The 15,869-nt window shown below is 39.1% G+C and overlaps 1 protein-coding gene across 1 annotated transcript; it reads right to left on the reverse strand.

Moving 5' to 3' along the window:
- Positions 1-332: 332 nt before the first annotated feature.
- On the reverse strand, positions 333-15,607 carry LOC106914816 (uncharacterized). Its single transcript, XM_088013045.1, has 26 exons — positions 15,529-15,607; positions 14,587-14,710; positions 13,168-13,561; positions 12,999-13,076; positions 12,366-12,461; positions 12,237-12,290; positions 9,692-9,745; positions 9,549-9,602; positions 9,416-9,469; positions 9,295-9,348; positions 9,161-9,214; positions 9,030-9,083; positions 8,584-8,637; positions 8,439-8,483; positions 7,255-7,308; positions 7,117-7,170; positions 6,970-7,023; positions 6,757-6,828; positions 6,636-6,671; positions 5,498-5,542; positions 5,378-5,410; positions 4,519-4,665; positions 3,421-3,597; positions 2,753-2,843; positions 1,036-1,113; positions 333-749 (listed from the first exon to the last, which is right to left on the reverse strand). Exons 1-26 carry the CDS (start codon positions 15,605-15,607, stop codon positions 544-546), a joined length of 2,295 nt encoding a protein of 764 aa, XP_087869171.1. The 3' UTR covers positions 333-543.
- Between the last annotated feature and the right edge of the window lie 262 nt (positions 15,608-15,869).

Here is a 15,869-nt window from a genome sequence, read left to right on the forward strand (position 1 = left end):
AAATATAAGAAGGTTGATGATTTCATTCATTCATTTTATCACTTTCACTGAAGTGCTACTGCAAAGCCTAGCCTTCCAACAAAATGGCCTTTTTGTTTAATAAGCTATCAAAGCTCTGTCAAATATGTGTGGAAAATATGTCAAACAGCACTATAAGCTGTTTACCTATTTATAATTATTTATTCACATCATGGAGTAATATGTGTATACATTTTTCACATCTCCCAACAGGATTTAGTGTTTGCCCTTGTTATGACACACCATGGCATTGATTCAATTATCATTATTTTTAAATAAATAAAAAAAACCTAGATGATTAAAGACCAGTAAGAGGTGAGTAAATCATTTTATATAAAACTCCAAAATAAAGTTGTTATTTCTTCAAACAATCATATTTTGTTCCTCTGAATGTTTCCTCTGGAGACATTTGTTTCAAGACTACAGCAAAGGTTTATTTAGAATATTTACATTAAAATGTTTTAAACAGCCCGACAAGAGAAGACTTTGATAAAAGTTTATCCTCCTAGTTAGACTCTTTTCCTTTTAGGAGCGATTTCTCAGCCTCTGTGGTGCTGGCTGGCGTGTCCCACTGAGCAGTGAGTTCTGCTCAGCACATCCAGAGGTCACACAGACGCCTGGGGGGCCCCTGAGACCTGGGTGGCCCCTGAGCCCCGGCCGGCCTGCATGTCCCCTTTCACCCGGTTTTCCAGGCTGACCATTAAAGGCTCTGCCGGGACGCCCACGCTGACCTGTGAATTGGGGCAGAAATGTTCGTTTAGCTGAGCAGAAATGTTCTTTCTACAGATTCCAGGAAAAGAAAACTTCCACAGAAATACTATTTCTGTTTTGGCAAACAACACATTGTGATGTAACAACACTTCTGCGAAAAACCTCCACATGGTTTCCCTGGAACTTAAAGCCAAGGATCAGTAAAACACAGTCTGAAAATTACAACAAGCCCAAATCTGGGAATGATTTAATATCTCTTCTTTATAGCTAAATAATCAACCAACACTTATTAAAAGATCAAATTACCCTTTGGTCCCTCATCGCCGGTGAAGCCAGGAATGCCATAACCTTTGACTCCTTTATCACCATGCTCTCCTCTGTCACCTGCAATTCATCCAAAACTATTAATCTTTTCGCAGTTGCCAACTGCAAACGCAGGTGTCAGCATCATTCATGATAATGAAAGAAAGCATGTTCCAGCGATCACTGTCAGATACACGTCTTGGAACAGTTTGGGAATACTTTGTTATTTCGACAGCTTGCATGAGAACCTAAAATGCTTGTGAAAACATACTTTGAAATATATTATCTGCAGCTGGAACTTCACCACTGAGAAGCATCTGCGGGTATTTAAATCACATTTCAAATCACCAGTAAATGCTTGTAGTAGATTTTCATTAAACATTTTTTCTTTCATGACTTTCTCCCTGTACCTCTCCTGAAAAACACAAAAGCAACAACATCTTAATGTCCATGTTTCAACCAGATTCACATTTTTGTCTCATATTATGAACAAGGTGAGGAACTGACATTGGCTGAATTGCTTTTCACAGATTTTCATAATGAACAAACACGGTCTTCACAGGGTCCCTGATGCCTTTATGTGACCTGAGTTCATAGAGAATATTTCTGTGGAGATGGTGTGGTAGTTCACCTTATACACATCATGGTGCGTTTCATGGTCGCCTTATGTAAGGGGTCTAGAGAAGCCTAGCCTAGATAGCAGCATCAAAAAAATTGTTTATAATAGGTGACCCACACATGTACAAGTGTAGATCAGAATATTTAAAGGAGAAACGGTGATGGGACCCCAAAGCCTCAAGAAATTTATTGAAATTCTCAAGGAAACACTGACGTTGTAGATATTCTACTCCGTCTTTGCTTTGGCTCTCTTGCCATGAAGCAAATAGTCAATTAAATACAGTGTCATGATAAGGCCCCTTACACAAAGATACATGTTGGCTAAATACTAAGTTCTCCTTCTAACTGGTGGAGAAAACTGCACACACCTCCAAGGTGCAAATTGTTGCACGGTATTCTTTGAGCTCAAAAAGGTATTAATTGCTGCTTACTGGGTATTTGCTATTTTTTCTGATCAGGGGTTGTGCATGACAGTCCCTGTAGATGATCAGCCCTGCTCTGTCTGTGTCAGTCAGTCTTTGGGAAAGATACTTTGTCCACCTTGCGGTGAGAGAACCTGGTGGCTCCGGTGCATGGCAGCCTCGCTTCTTGGCAGCTGTGGCTGCAATGTAGTAGCTTACCACCATCAATGTGTGAATGTGTGCATGAATGGGTGATGTAATGTAAAGTGCTTTGGGGTCCTCTGGACTAGATAAAGCACTATACAAGTACAGGCCATTTACCACAAATCAGTTTTTGAAATACTTGGTTAAACCCAAATGCTTCAACCAAGTGTGACACATTAAACTGAGTTGCTGTCACGTAATTAGGTGAGATGATCTTTCCATATATATCTAAAAACATGTACACCTTATAAAGTGACTCACGAGTGTTTATCTATAAAATACTTATTGCTCCATTTGAAAATTATCCATGTGATATAGGATATAGTGACAGTACCGTGCATTCATAGTGCACCTAAAGCTTGTTTTCCTCTACTTGGTGCTAAAAAAAAAATTTTTTTTCCACCATTCTGTCTGAAACTGAGATTTACTGCATTGAAAACAGTGTTTTACAGTTTTTGCTATGAACAAATTGCATTCCTAAAACATGATTTTAATACCTGATTCTCCTTGTCGACCTGGCTCGCCACCTTCTCCATAGAATCCTGGTAGGCCCGTTTCCCCAGCAACACCATCAGTACCAGGGTCACCCTGGCAGCACCATCACAAAACAAACTGTTAGTTACACTGTTTGACACAAAAAAATTCTATGTGTATCCTAAGTGTAAATACATTTCTTTAAAAAACTTAAGAGCTGTGCATTTTGGCCAATGACCAGCCAAACATCAAGGTTACTGAGCATAATAATAAATATTGAACAATTCAATGGAGTCACGGCTTCAAAAATATTTTTCAGCATTAGAATTCCTGCAGTGAAGAGCTGTGGAACATGAATCGATTCTCCATTGTATAATGTGAGGAAGGCTGTCCAATTGAAAGACAGCCAAGAACCACTCAACACAGACCAAGTGTCTTGTCTTGTCTGTGACTCCTTATCTGTCCTCATGGAGACGTGGAAAATTGCAATGTTTTTATTCCGAGTTTTTCTGCCAAATACTTTAGCCTTCCCAGTCCAGTCCAGACCCTTGCAATGCTGCATGTGGCTCAGTCGGAAGAGCAAAAGTCAAAAGTGAGCGATGCATGCATGTATAACACTAAGACAAAGCTCTGATGCCAAAGGTTCTGCAGGAGTTCAGCATGATGCTTCATCAACAAAAGCAAAGCTTACAGGAGGCCCCGCGGGTCCTTTCTGTCCGGGGGGACCAGGGGCGCCCATGGGAACGTCCCCGTAGAGAGGACAAACTGCAGCACACGTCCTCTTTACTGAGTTGGCAAAGGTGGACATCTGCTCCAGGACCACTTTCTTACAAACTTCAATCACATGTTCAGCTGGAAGCGTTGGACCCTGTGTGAAAAAATCATTAGTACAGACATCCCTGCAGGTCACCTGGCTGCGGAACAGGTCAATTTGGAGCAATTACTTGTGTCTCTGAGGAGATTTAGTGAGCGAGTTTACAGCCACACTAAATGTAAGTGTTCCTGTGACTCACACACAACTCTGAGTTAACGAGAAGCTGGCTACATGTGTTTTTGACAGTAAATGTGTTACTAAAAAATGTGTGGGCTTGATAGCAATAGAATTACTTAGAAAAATATTACTCTGTTGTTCTTGGTGCCATTACTCAAGAACAGACTGAAAAACTACTATGACTGCACCTCAACAAATTAAAATTTCATCAGAGGGCGATTTTTTTTCAGTAATAATGTTCAGAAAATGAAACTTGTATTTAGTTTTGCAAAAGAAAAAAAACATTAGAACAAGAGTAATTATTAAGTAAGTATTTCTTGTATTTATGTCTGTTAAATGGGATGACTACATTTGACAAGTAAAAAAAAAATCAAAGTTCAGTTTGAATAAAATGTTAATGAAAGACTGCTAATTTAACAATTAGACAGGCACCAATAGGTTGCAAAAGTTCATTGCAAAGAACAAAGTCTATTGCCAGAGGGCTGTATTCAAACATATTAAGGAAAAAAATAATTAAAGACTAAAGTTGTGGTGGGAAATAAAGCACACTACCCATGGAGATAACTGTAGTCCTGAGAAGATTTGGAAGAGAAGCTCATTAAACAGTTTTGAGTAAATTAATAGGCTGGGGTCTGTGGTTCATTTCATTTATAAAACTGAAGGTTGCTTTTAAAGGAAGCTAGATCACCTCAATCTGATCAACTCCATGCCACGCTGGACAAATTTGGTAAATCATGGAAAACACATCCTCTGCACTGTAGATAACATTGTTGTATTAATGTTGCTGTCATTACTTACCGGAGGTCCTGGGAGTCCCTGAAAGCCATCAGGTCCTCCTTCACCTCGAATCCCTTTTCCTCCAACAGGACCTGAGCGACCGGGTAGGCCTGCAGGACCACGCTTCCCCCTGCCTCCCTGAGCACCTGGCTCACCTCTGTCTCCAACCTACAGATCATTAATTGCACAGGGAGAGGATAGAGCAGCAGATCAGATATAAAAGAAAAGTAAGCTCAAAATGTAGGCCTCTACAACACAGCTATCACAGTCAAGATAGAACAAACCTGCTTACAATTAAAACAAATTCCTGATCTTATGATAAAAACCTAGAGTGTGGTTGTTGTTGTTGTTGTTGTTGTTGTTGTTGTTTTTTATTGTTTTGTTTTTACAAGTTTGGAGATTTGCATGAACATTTCAAAACAGAAACCAAATGTGACAGATAACATTTGAGAAATGTGCAAGACTCATTTTGTCGTAGCAGTGGGCGTTTCTGCTCTTATCGCATCTGCAGATGCTCCAGATATGTAAGGAATGTTATTTGACGGATTCATGTTGGACTTTTCCAACTATTAACTTTGCAAGTGCCATCGAATGAATGGAGATGATCCCAACCAAAATATAGCCAAGAGTATCATATTTATATATGACACACCTGCTCGAGTTTTCTGCTGAATGACAGAACTCACCACTGGCAACTGATGATTATTTTATTTTTATAAACTGAAATAATTTCCATAGGGTCAGTAGTTTTGCTGCACGACTGGCTATAATCTATTTATATTAGATGAGTTCTGTTCTTTCAATACATAGATAATTCGATCAGTTTCAGAGATTGGTCACCCTACTACAATTATTATCAGTAGTTTAGACTGAAGCTCACCCTTCCATTTAGACCTTTCTCTCCTTTTGCTCCCTGTAAAAACACATAATTAAGTATTGAAAAGACAGAAAAGAGAAATAATGTCAAACAAAATAACATATTCAATACATGAAGCCTTACCTCTGCACCTTTAACTCCTTTAATTCCTTGGATTCCTGTGTCACCCTGTGCAAAACAAATTAAATGTAAGAGCTTGCCAATAGATTGTAGATTAAATATCCCAAAATAAACTGTGTCCTATTTTGAAAGAAAAAATATACTGTATGAATAAAAAATAGAAAAACTTTGGGTTCACAATTTTCTTTTACCTTTTTTTTTATTTCACTTTTTTTGGCCCAAGTTTAGCTATTTGTTGTAAATTACTGTAATCACCATAAAATGCAATGATCAGATTAGACTTTATGGTGTTTCAACTGATCAGTCCTGCAGCTTATGTAGAAAAAGCACTTAACAGATGTTGTGTCTTACTGAAGCCAGTATGTGTGGGACTGAGGCGCAACCTGACAAAGTGCAAGATTTCAGGTCAAACCATCAACTTTGCAAAGCTGCAAGTTCATGGAGGAATAACACTGAACAAAAACAACAAAATTCCTTTCATTTTCTCTCTGCAGAGTGTATCAGCTTCATTTTTTTTCACTGACAAGTGCTAATCTTCATGTGTAAAATTTGGCATACTTTTCAATCCCTAAGGAACAATCCTGTTCATTCTCATTAAATTTAATGTTTATTAACTCATACTTGCATGCCTCTAAATATATATTTTTTTGTTGATCTTTATGCTATATGTGTATGTAGATGGAACTCTTTTTTCTGATTAGATTTGTTTACTTTTTCCACAGGATGCCAAGGAAACTCGAACAGCTGTTTGTGCTTTCTGGAAAATCTGTCATCTTCGTTGGCTTGGCTTGGTCTGTAAATATCACGAACAGGCCCAGAGGGGCACTTTGGTAATTATGCACTCTCATTACAAGCGAGGGGAGTAAAGCCTCAACAGCAGTTATGTATTTACCATTTGCATGCATTGCATTGCAGAAATTTAGGTGACACTTTTAAGTAGTCTGTATATTAACTCAGTGGATCTTTAGTTGAATTCCTAAAAGTGCAACATTTCTTTCAAAACCAGTAAAAAGTATAGGTTTGGAAAGACAGTACATCTGAAAAACGTGTAATCTTTGTGACTCAGTGACTCAGAAAATAAATCCTGAGCAGCCACCATGAAACATTTCGCTCTCTCTCCAATGGTCAGAGGATGTTTTACCTTGATTCCTGGTTTTCCAGGTACACCCACGTGACCCTGTAAAGAGTTAACATGCTTTAATTGATTGAGGGAAATTAACTGGTGTTTGAAAGAGTCAAGAAAATTCTTTGGGAGCACTTACAGTAGGTCCAGGTGGACCAATAAATCCAGGTCTTCCTGGCTTTCCCGCAGAACCTTTGTAACCTCTCAGCCCCTTGAGAGTAAGACATTTATAAACCAATGGAGAGTCTGCTTTATTCTTTGTCGTTTCCCTTTAAGATGGCAAACTACTTTACAGACAAAATGTATTATATGCTTGTTTGCAGCGACTGAAGGGCTTGAAAATGTGACTTACAGTTTGACCTTGGGGACCCATTTCTCCTGCTGGCCCCAGGGTGCCCTTCTCTCCCTGTAAAAAAAAAAAAATACAAATGGCAATAAATCAATCTGCCAAAAACAACTCCATTTCACATTTATTTACGGAACCGAAAAAAGATCAAACCTTTCCACCGCTACGCCCAGGTTTTCCACTGAGACCCTGGGGTCCTTGATATGCCTGCAAGAAAAAAGATTACATTTACAGGATAATGATAGGACGCTCAAAAAACTCAAGAGAAATGTATAAAACAGAAGCTAATACCTCTATTCCTGGATCACCATCTCTACCAGGTAAACCCGGATCTCCAATAATACCCTAGAGATGTCCAAACCATTAGTAAAAAGTGTACTTAGTATTTCAAACGTATGTTAGTGTCATGGTTCTCAGACTGGTGGTTTGTTAGCTGCCATTGGTGTTGAAAAGGGTTAGGGTTGGAGTATGCAAGGAAAACTTAAATCTGTGCAGGACATTCACACAAAAATTTAATAAATGATTTAAAGAGTGCATTGCAAATAAAAACATTTATTACTGCTCAATCTGGCAAGTTAAGGCCTTATTGTCTGGCCTCGATCTTCTTGCTGCTTTTCTCTATGATTCGTCTCAAAGCTCAACTTCAGCAAGCTTCCAAGAGAAGGAGACTGACTAGCAGGTGACTTTGTGAAACACTTGACAATGTCACACTACAGAGTGAATAAGAAAATGTTTTATGCCATTCTTTCTTCCTGCCACACTCTTTAAAATAGAGCGAAACATTGAATGTAAACCAACTATCAATGTAGTCGATAGTTTGACCTCAGAATTGGACCATGGGTGGTGCTGAAATGACTTGGGTTCCATCAATCCCCAAATTTAGAACTTACATATGAAAATGACTCAAAATCCAACTTAACTGTGTTACAGTTCCAAGTTTAATATCCAGTGGGATGTGATAATTGATAGATTCAGCGGTCAGGCTAACTGCAGCAGCAACACAGACTTAGGAAAACATATTTACCACATTTTGATTTCTGCAGCATCATGTTTACTAAAGTAAGTCGAGAAGTGCTGAATGTACAAAAGACCTCATGAGAGAAAACGTCAAATGTGCAAATAAATGCTTTATAAGCAAGTCAACCATATTGGACAAAGAGTTAAGAGCTGAGAGACTTTTTACCTCTCAGAATTCCAACTTATAAGGACCTTTCTCATCATTTTCTATACGAGGAAAATGTAAAATTGTCAGTAGAAGAAAGAAAATTGAAAATGCATCATTTGTCCAATTAAGCACATACATTTTTTTTTCACCGAACAGGAAACGTCAATTTCCTGTTGTGACGTTTAAAATATAAAATATCAGGGAAGTTGGCAGTACTTAGAAAACTTAATATTTTTTGACATACTTGTGATACAAAATGCGAGAACCATTGTGTTATGTAATGCAGTGTTTGTGTCGGCTTTATCATTACTTTTGATCCTACAGTCCCAGCTCTGCCTACAGATCCTTGGATACCCTGAATTTTACAAGTAAAAAAAAAAAGAAAAATCACATTAATTCCACTTAACATATATTTGTTTTCTTTGATCATTTTTGATATCCTTTTTTATACTCACTGGCCTTCCCTTCTCTCCAGGAGTTCCCCTTTCTCCAGGATCCCCTACAATACCCTGTCAAGTCAGCATGTGAAACAAAACCGATGAGAAAGTTACTCTGAAGGCGACATCCATAAGACAACACAATGAACGGGGAAGTCCTCTTTCGTTTACAGCACAAGGGATTATCAATGCGACTTAGGCTCTTCTTTCAGTGACTCATTCGCTCATGTTGATACAGTTCAGGCCTTTACATCTGCGCCAAAATCCAGCCACATGAACTAATGCTGTTTATGGAAACGGCACAACAGCCAAAAAACCCACTGCAGTCTGATTCCAGTGTTTTACCCCGTCAGAGATGATTTAATAGCCCTCTGTGGTCACATGGGGGGATTGTGAACATAGAAACAAAACATTAAGCATGTCCCACTGTGGATAATGGAACAGGGAATCCCACCACAACCCACCTGCTTTCCTCTGGGTCCGGGCCGCCCCGTAGCCCCAGAATTCCCTTTTTGGCCCTGAAAATGCAGAGCGATGAGGTCTGATGATTTAAAATGAGAAGCAAATCATCTAAATAGGAAAGACACACAAATACCTTCACTCCTTCAAACCCCGGAATCCCTGGATATCCTTGAAGCCCTTTAGTGCCCTTAAAGGAGATAAAAGAGTAATTAATACAGCAGTTATATTGAAAGGGTTTTACTCCTGAAACTGAACAAGTCACCATACCACTTCTCCTGCTTTCCCAGCCTCTCCAATGTCTCCAGGAAGTCCACGAATTCCCTTTGATTACAAATAAGTCCAATTAAAAGTTAGCTTTGAAATCATGCAACTGCAGCAACAAACATACCTTAAAGCCCGCAGCTCCTTTTAGTCCTTTCAGCCCTTGCGGACCTCTCTCTCCCTGCGAACACAGCATCCCGTTCATGCACACTTGTGGTGTTTCATCATAAATGATAGAATGAACAGAAGCAATAAATTACCCTTTGTCCCCAGGGTCCTCTCATCCCTTTTTCTCCTTTGATTCCTTGCTCGCCCTGAGGATGTGCACATAAGTCTTCATTAATTCAGTCCATGCATGAGACAGCAGAATAGCGGAGCACTCAGGTACAGAGACGAAGCTCACCTTTGGTCCCGTCTCACCAATGTTTCCGTAGTCCCCTGTGTTTCCACGGATTCCCTACAAGAAATCACAAGCGTGACTTGTTGCCCTGCAGCACTTTGAATTTGTTGTTTATACTGAAGCTGTGCTCTTGTAACAAGTGTAGGATGTGGTTTGTGATTTTCTTGCTGATATCACCAAAGAAATAAATAGAAATAAACAAATCGTTCAAGCAACACACTAACCTAAGCTTTAAGCCTGGCCTGCAGCTTTTGCAAGCCGTGTAATATGAACCCAGTTTTAATCATTTCAAAACCTGAAGGTAAGTCCAAAATTCATTTAGTTTGTAAAACAAACAACAGAGCTAAAAGTACATTTTTTACAGTTTGAATTTTTTCATGATTTCTTTGTACTATTTTGAATTTAATAGGTTTGAAATTTCCAAATAGAAGTACGTTTTAAATGATATTATAGAAAAGTTTATTAATTTCAACTGAAAACTGAAACTTATTAGACATTTATTACACAGAGTAACATATTTTTATTATTTATCCATAGTAATTTAGGTGATTAGACATCAAGATTTAATTACAAAAATAAAAGTATACAATGATTTTTATGGAAATTTTGCAGATACTTTTTGACAGTAATCTGAATGCTATGCCCTTCACAATCATGGCCATGAATGAGACTGCTGACTTGACAGTTGTCCAGCGAAAGGTCACTGATACGCTCCACAAGGGTGATAAGTCTCACAAGGTCATTGCTGTATCCAAGTACATTCATGGAAAGTTGAGAGGACAGAAAAGTATTGGAAGAAAAATGTCATTCAAAAATTAAAGAGAAATTTGCTTCTGATTCCTTGTATTGTGTTGAGCAGATGAACTGAAAACAACTATTAAAACAATATGGGCTTCCTTAGTGCCTCACAAGAGCCATAGGATGTGATTTTTTTCTTTACCTGTGAGTAATAATGTTCTAAATCAATAAAAAAATTAACTAATGTATCATCCTGTGTGCAATTTACTAAAATGCACCTGTTATTGTGTTGTTTCTTTTTGTTTCATGGGATTTCGGGGATCCTAACTTTGCAAGGGTTGCATTTATCACATTTGCGGAAAAAAAATAGAAAAGCCAGATTCAGGAAACATTAGTCATAAATACAACCGTAATTGTTTGCACAGATGGAGACTTCCTGAGTTGTAGATGGAAAAGCGCTTTCCATTGCTTTGCCTGCATTAAACCGAGACAACAAACTGTCGAAACAAGGCCCGGACACCTCTGTGTTGTCAGTTTATTTGACCATTTCACCTAACTGTGTGCATTCAGTGGAGACAGCTGGACAGAGGTTAACCTCAGAGATTTTGTGACATTTATTGCATTTATGTGGGCCGGACAGCTTGTCCGACTGAAGGACCACCCACCACCTGAGATGGGCATATCCATGTACCTGTGCCAGTACATGCCCTCCTTGGATGCCGTCGAGAAAGCACATAAGTTGTGGCTGTGTGATTCACAAGCTGGCAGGAGCTCAAAACTCTAAACCAGTTACTGGAGACAGATGTTTCCTCCCAGATGAGCTACTGCAACAACTGAAGACATGAACATGTAGCATGTAGAGCTCTGGAAATGTGCTCTGGATGCATGTCCATCTACATGTGTTTCTTCAGGCACCGGAACGAGTTTTGTTTGAGTCTGCGGACAAGATGAACGCCAAACCATCACATGTTTAAAAAAAAAAAAAGGGAGAAAAATCTCCGTCTTAAACACGTATTCTCTTGAGGGTTATTAAAACTCTCGGAGTTTTACTGCAAAGCATCAAAGAGATTAACAAGACATAAATTCAAAGTGGAAATAACAGCGTCTGTGGTTCGCTCTTGTATGTGCAACTGGCTCCTTTAGCGGGGGATTTTCTTCTGTAATAATACCTTCCATGTCCCCCCCCCCCCCCCCCAATAAGGTCTTCCTGAGATAAATCTGTCTGATTATTCACATGAATATCACCATAGGAAAGCAGTTTGGTTAAACAGCTTACCCGTACTCATTACCAGATCATCGGAGGGTACAGTTATTTTTACAGTTAGTTTTTTTTTCTGCATGTGGGACTCATTAGAACATCTGGCTCAGTTTCTTCCCAAACTCAAAACCATTGGAAATCCTCTTATCTTGAGCCAGTTTGAGAGAAATCCTTCTTTGAAAACTGACGGGGTTAACACTTTCATACTGAAATTGCTATTTCGGAACTGCAAAAACAAATTCTGTACCATTATGTGTCTATTTTGTGTTTATCTCAGACTCCTTAAAAGAATCGTCACAAGACTACACTCGGAGCCCTTGTGTTTACAATCACTAAGAGCCTTCGTTTCAAGATCTGTTTCCATTCATTGGTGTCTCAGTCGAGTTTCTTACTTGTATTTTCCACAGTCTTACACTGTCATTTTAGAGTCAACTCAACTCCTCAGGGTGCAGCGAGAACAACTCAATTGTACTCATGCTGAGAACATGAATCATATTGTATTGTGCAAGCCTCGATGCTTGCATGACAGTTTAACATGTTGTATTTATTTACCCAGTTGCCCAGTCTTCCTTGGTCTCCGGGTTTTCCTGGAAGCCCTCTGTGACCCTATGGATCAGGTGGCATGCATGTCAGAATAGTTTCAAGTCACATACAACAAGTTTTCCATGCAGGTGCAATCACCTTTGGCCCCGGAGAGCCCTGAAGTCCTGGTTGTCCATGCATGCATTTACAAGTTGCTCTTCCAGCTGTGAGGCCGATCTCTGCATATCCCCCGCACTGGGCAGACAGACACCAGCGTAGGTTTGAAGCTTAACGCTTTTATATAATAACTGAAGTGCACCAACGTTTGAGGCTGAAAAGGCAGAGTCTACATATGCTCATGATGAACATGAGTTTGTCACGAACATATGTATCACATTCAAGTTGTACTTAATCACATGAAGGAAACATTCTTTTTCAGGTAGGGAACATTTTCATACAACACATTTCTTAAGTGATTTACTGGAATTGGATGTTGAAGTTTAAATTTATTGAGAATTTTTCTTCATTTGCACTGGATCAAAATTGTACATATACACATATATCACATATGTCTGATTTTACTCATAAGTGTTTTATAGAAAAATTAACAATAAATTCAAACTTATGCACCTGTTTCTAGATTTCTCAGATTATAGAAGTTGTTTGTTGGATGGTCATTCCACTCTGGGGGAAAAATGGCTAAAATGCTCCATTAATAACCCAACACTAATGTGACAATTATGCCCATGATGAGTGTATGGAAACATCTCTTTAGCACTGTAGATGACTTACCACACCGGAGAGCTCACAGCAGCTCTCTGAATAAGCCTGCTCTGGATCACAGGACACTTGCATCTGCTGGAGATCCACCTACATGACAATAAGACGTAACAGAAAATGAATAATTTTATTAACACTTCGACAAATTTCATTGTTACCCAAATTCAAGATTACAACATACGGAAGCGGATCGGTCTCTTGCAGCCCGTTTCACGATGGATGTGTAGCCTTGTCGGATGACTGGCCTCGGCTCATCGATGCTCTCCACTCTGATCTCCTTGCAGTCAATCAGCAGCCTTACTTGGCTGCCCTTTACGCTCAGAGCCAACTTGTGCCACTCTCTGTTAAACAATTTTTGCAAACCTTGGAAAGTCCTCACCATCTGCGTCCCCTGTGGACCAGTGTAAAAAAAGTCCAACGACCGTCCATCAGGCTGGAAACGCAGGCCGACTTGTTCTCGTCCTTCTGGGTCACTGACTTGCCAAAGGTTCCAGGACGTCTGAGCAGTGTCATTGGTCACTTTAAATGTTGTTATAATGGAGTATTCAGTGGGAAGTCCATCTGGATACACATCACTGTGCAAAAAGACTGAGATTAAGATTCAAAGAGCTGAATAAATCTAAAAGCAAATAACAATAAAAAAAAACGCTGAAGAGCTTTTGGTGAAACAGATGGGTTTCATAAACTAAACTCAATTGAGAGTAAAAAATGGACCAACCACGATCAAATTCGGATTTTTGAAACATCTGCAATACCCACATATGCTTATTGCGAAATGGTTAACATCAAGTTATGATACTCCAGATGAAAATTAAGATAATTTCCAATCCCGTTAACCTCACAATATAACCACAGCAGCAATTTGAGCACTTTATTTGGAGGTAAATCTCACCAGTTGCAAATTTTTATTATCTGTTAAGTTTTCTGTGTAATCTTATCACAGTCCACGAAATGCTTTACAAAATATCCTACTGCTTTGCTCTAAAGAAGACGAGTTCAAACCCATCCCTCAAGGGTTGGCATCCTGAATGTTTGAGGTCTTGGCCTTGTTCAACACACTTGAATCAAACAACGATTCGTCAGCAGGCCTGTGCAGAACTTTGACATGCTGAGGAGTGAGTTGGACCATTTGAATCAGCTGTGTTGGAGCAGAGACACATCTAAATCTGGCAGGAAACTGGCCGTTGAGGACTGGAGCGGGACACCCATGATCTAAAGCATTTTACTGTAGCGTTTGCTGTATGTTCCAGGACATTGTCCTGCTGGAATGTAAACCTTGGAGAGAAGACCTTAGCCAAAGGGAAGCTTGAACACAGTATTTCTATCAGAAGAGGACAACAGATGGTGCAGCAGTGAATATTATTCACAACATGTTGCTTACAGTAACAGAAGATGTGTTTCTGAAATTGATGGTTTTTTTTTTTACTTTTTAAAAAGGAAAGAAAATACATTTAACAGGCTTTAAACGCGTGCAAACATAATTATCTTTTATGGAATGCATGCACATGTAAGCATGTACAGGTAAGTGAAACCAAGTCAGCTTGAATGCATAATTTTCTTTTCATGTAATACTACTGTATTATCTAGTGAAGAACAATACCTCAGTGTCTTCTGTAAATGAATGGAGGGGTTGATGCGGTAGGCCACTGCCTCAGCTTCAGACCCATCCACTCTCTTCACTCCTTTCGACTCAGGAACATGGAACTCCTCCAGCAGATCAAAACCTCACAGCACAAACATTTAGTCATAGTTTGACGTCACTTCAGTTTAACAATTAGAGTAGCCGGTCTGCTTCTGAATCATACGTCAGGGCTGATATCTCTGATTTCTGTTAAGTAGCTGCATTACTCAGTGTTGTGAATAATGACGTAATCCATCAAAGCCATTATGCTCGAGCAGCATGTTTATTTTTCCTAAAGGTGTATTTTGGCTCCTGAACTTTCAACACAAGGTGATTTGTGTTTGAGTTCGTATTACCCCAGTGTGACTTTAGTGTGTCTTTTAAGGCAAGAAATTGTGAATGAAAGCTGGACGAGGTTCTGATTTCAGATATTTAGACGTAAGCAGGGGAAATGTCCTGTTTTCTCTCCTAACCGTACTGTACATTTTTATTGGCAGTTAATTCAGTCAAAGAAGCATTGTGCCAGCAAAAGAAGCATTTACCATGGCATCGAGCGCCAGTGGCAGCACATTGAAGCTTTATGTACACACATTAACCTCAGGATGACCTCAGAACAGCTACACTGACTCTACTGGAAATACTGACTGAGCAACGATGAACTGACACACACTGACACCTGCTGGTCACACTATGGAAATACAGCAACCATGGTGAAAAAAAATTAAATAAAAAAAGAAATCTTCACAAATGTTTTTTCTCTAATTTTACCAGATTGCCTGTTTTGATTCAGCTATCTCTTTAAAAGGTGAGATTAGAATTGCATAATCATGCTCTACCAACATACTGTTTCTGTGTGTAGAACGATGTCAGATTTCTTTAAACATGCTACATTAATGCAGATATCGCATGATTTAAACTTACTTGGCAATTTTTGACAATGGACTGACGCCGAGATGGAAACGATTGCCACAAACATCAGCATATCCCTGAAGACTGGCATTTTTGATTTTTAAAGACCGGAGTCTAAGAGTACCTGTGATACAAAAGTTCAGTTTAAGTCATGTAAACTAAATAAGATCAAGTCAGACTAATTGGTGCGTTGCATGATTACATAGGAACCTTATATTCAAAATCCAGTGCTTAAATATATCTCATAAGTAAGTAGGAAAGACTGAAGTAGAAAATAGAGAAAGATAAAACTAACTTAAAACAATATTTAAATGTGAACTTGTTAGCAAATTAAGCATCCTAACCAGTCGAGG

Source organism: Poecilia mexicana, unplaced genomic scaffold, assembly GCF_051168715.1.
Source record: "Poecilia mexicana isolate PSO_F unplaced genomic scaffold, ASM5116871v1 scaffold_15, whole genome shotgun sequence".
Taxonomy (NCBI): domain Eukaryota; kingdom Metazoa; phylum Chordata; class Actinopteri; order Cyprinodontiformes; family Poeciliidae; genus Poecilia; species Poecilia mexicana.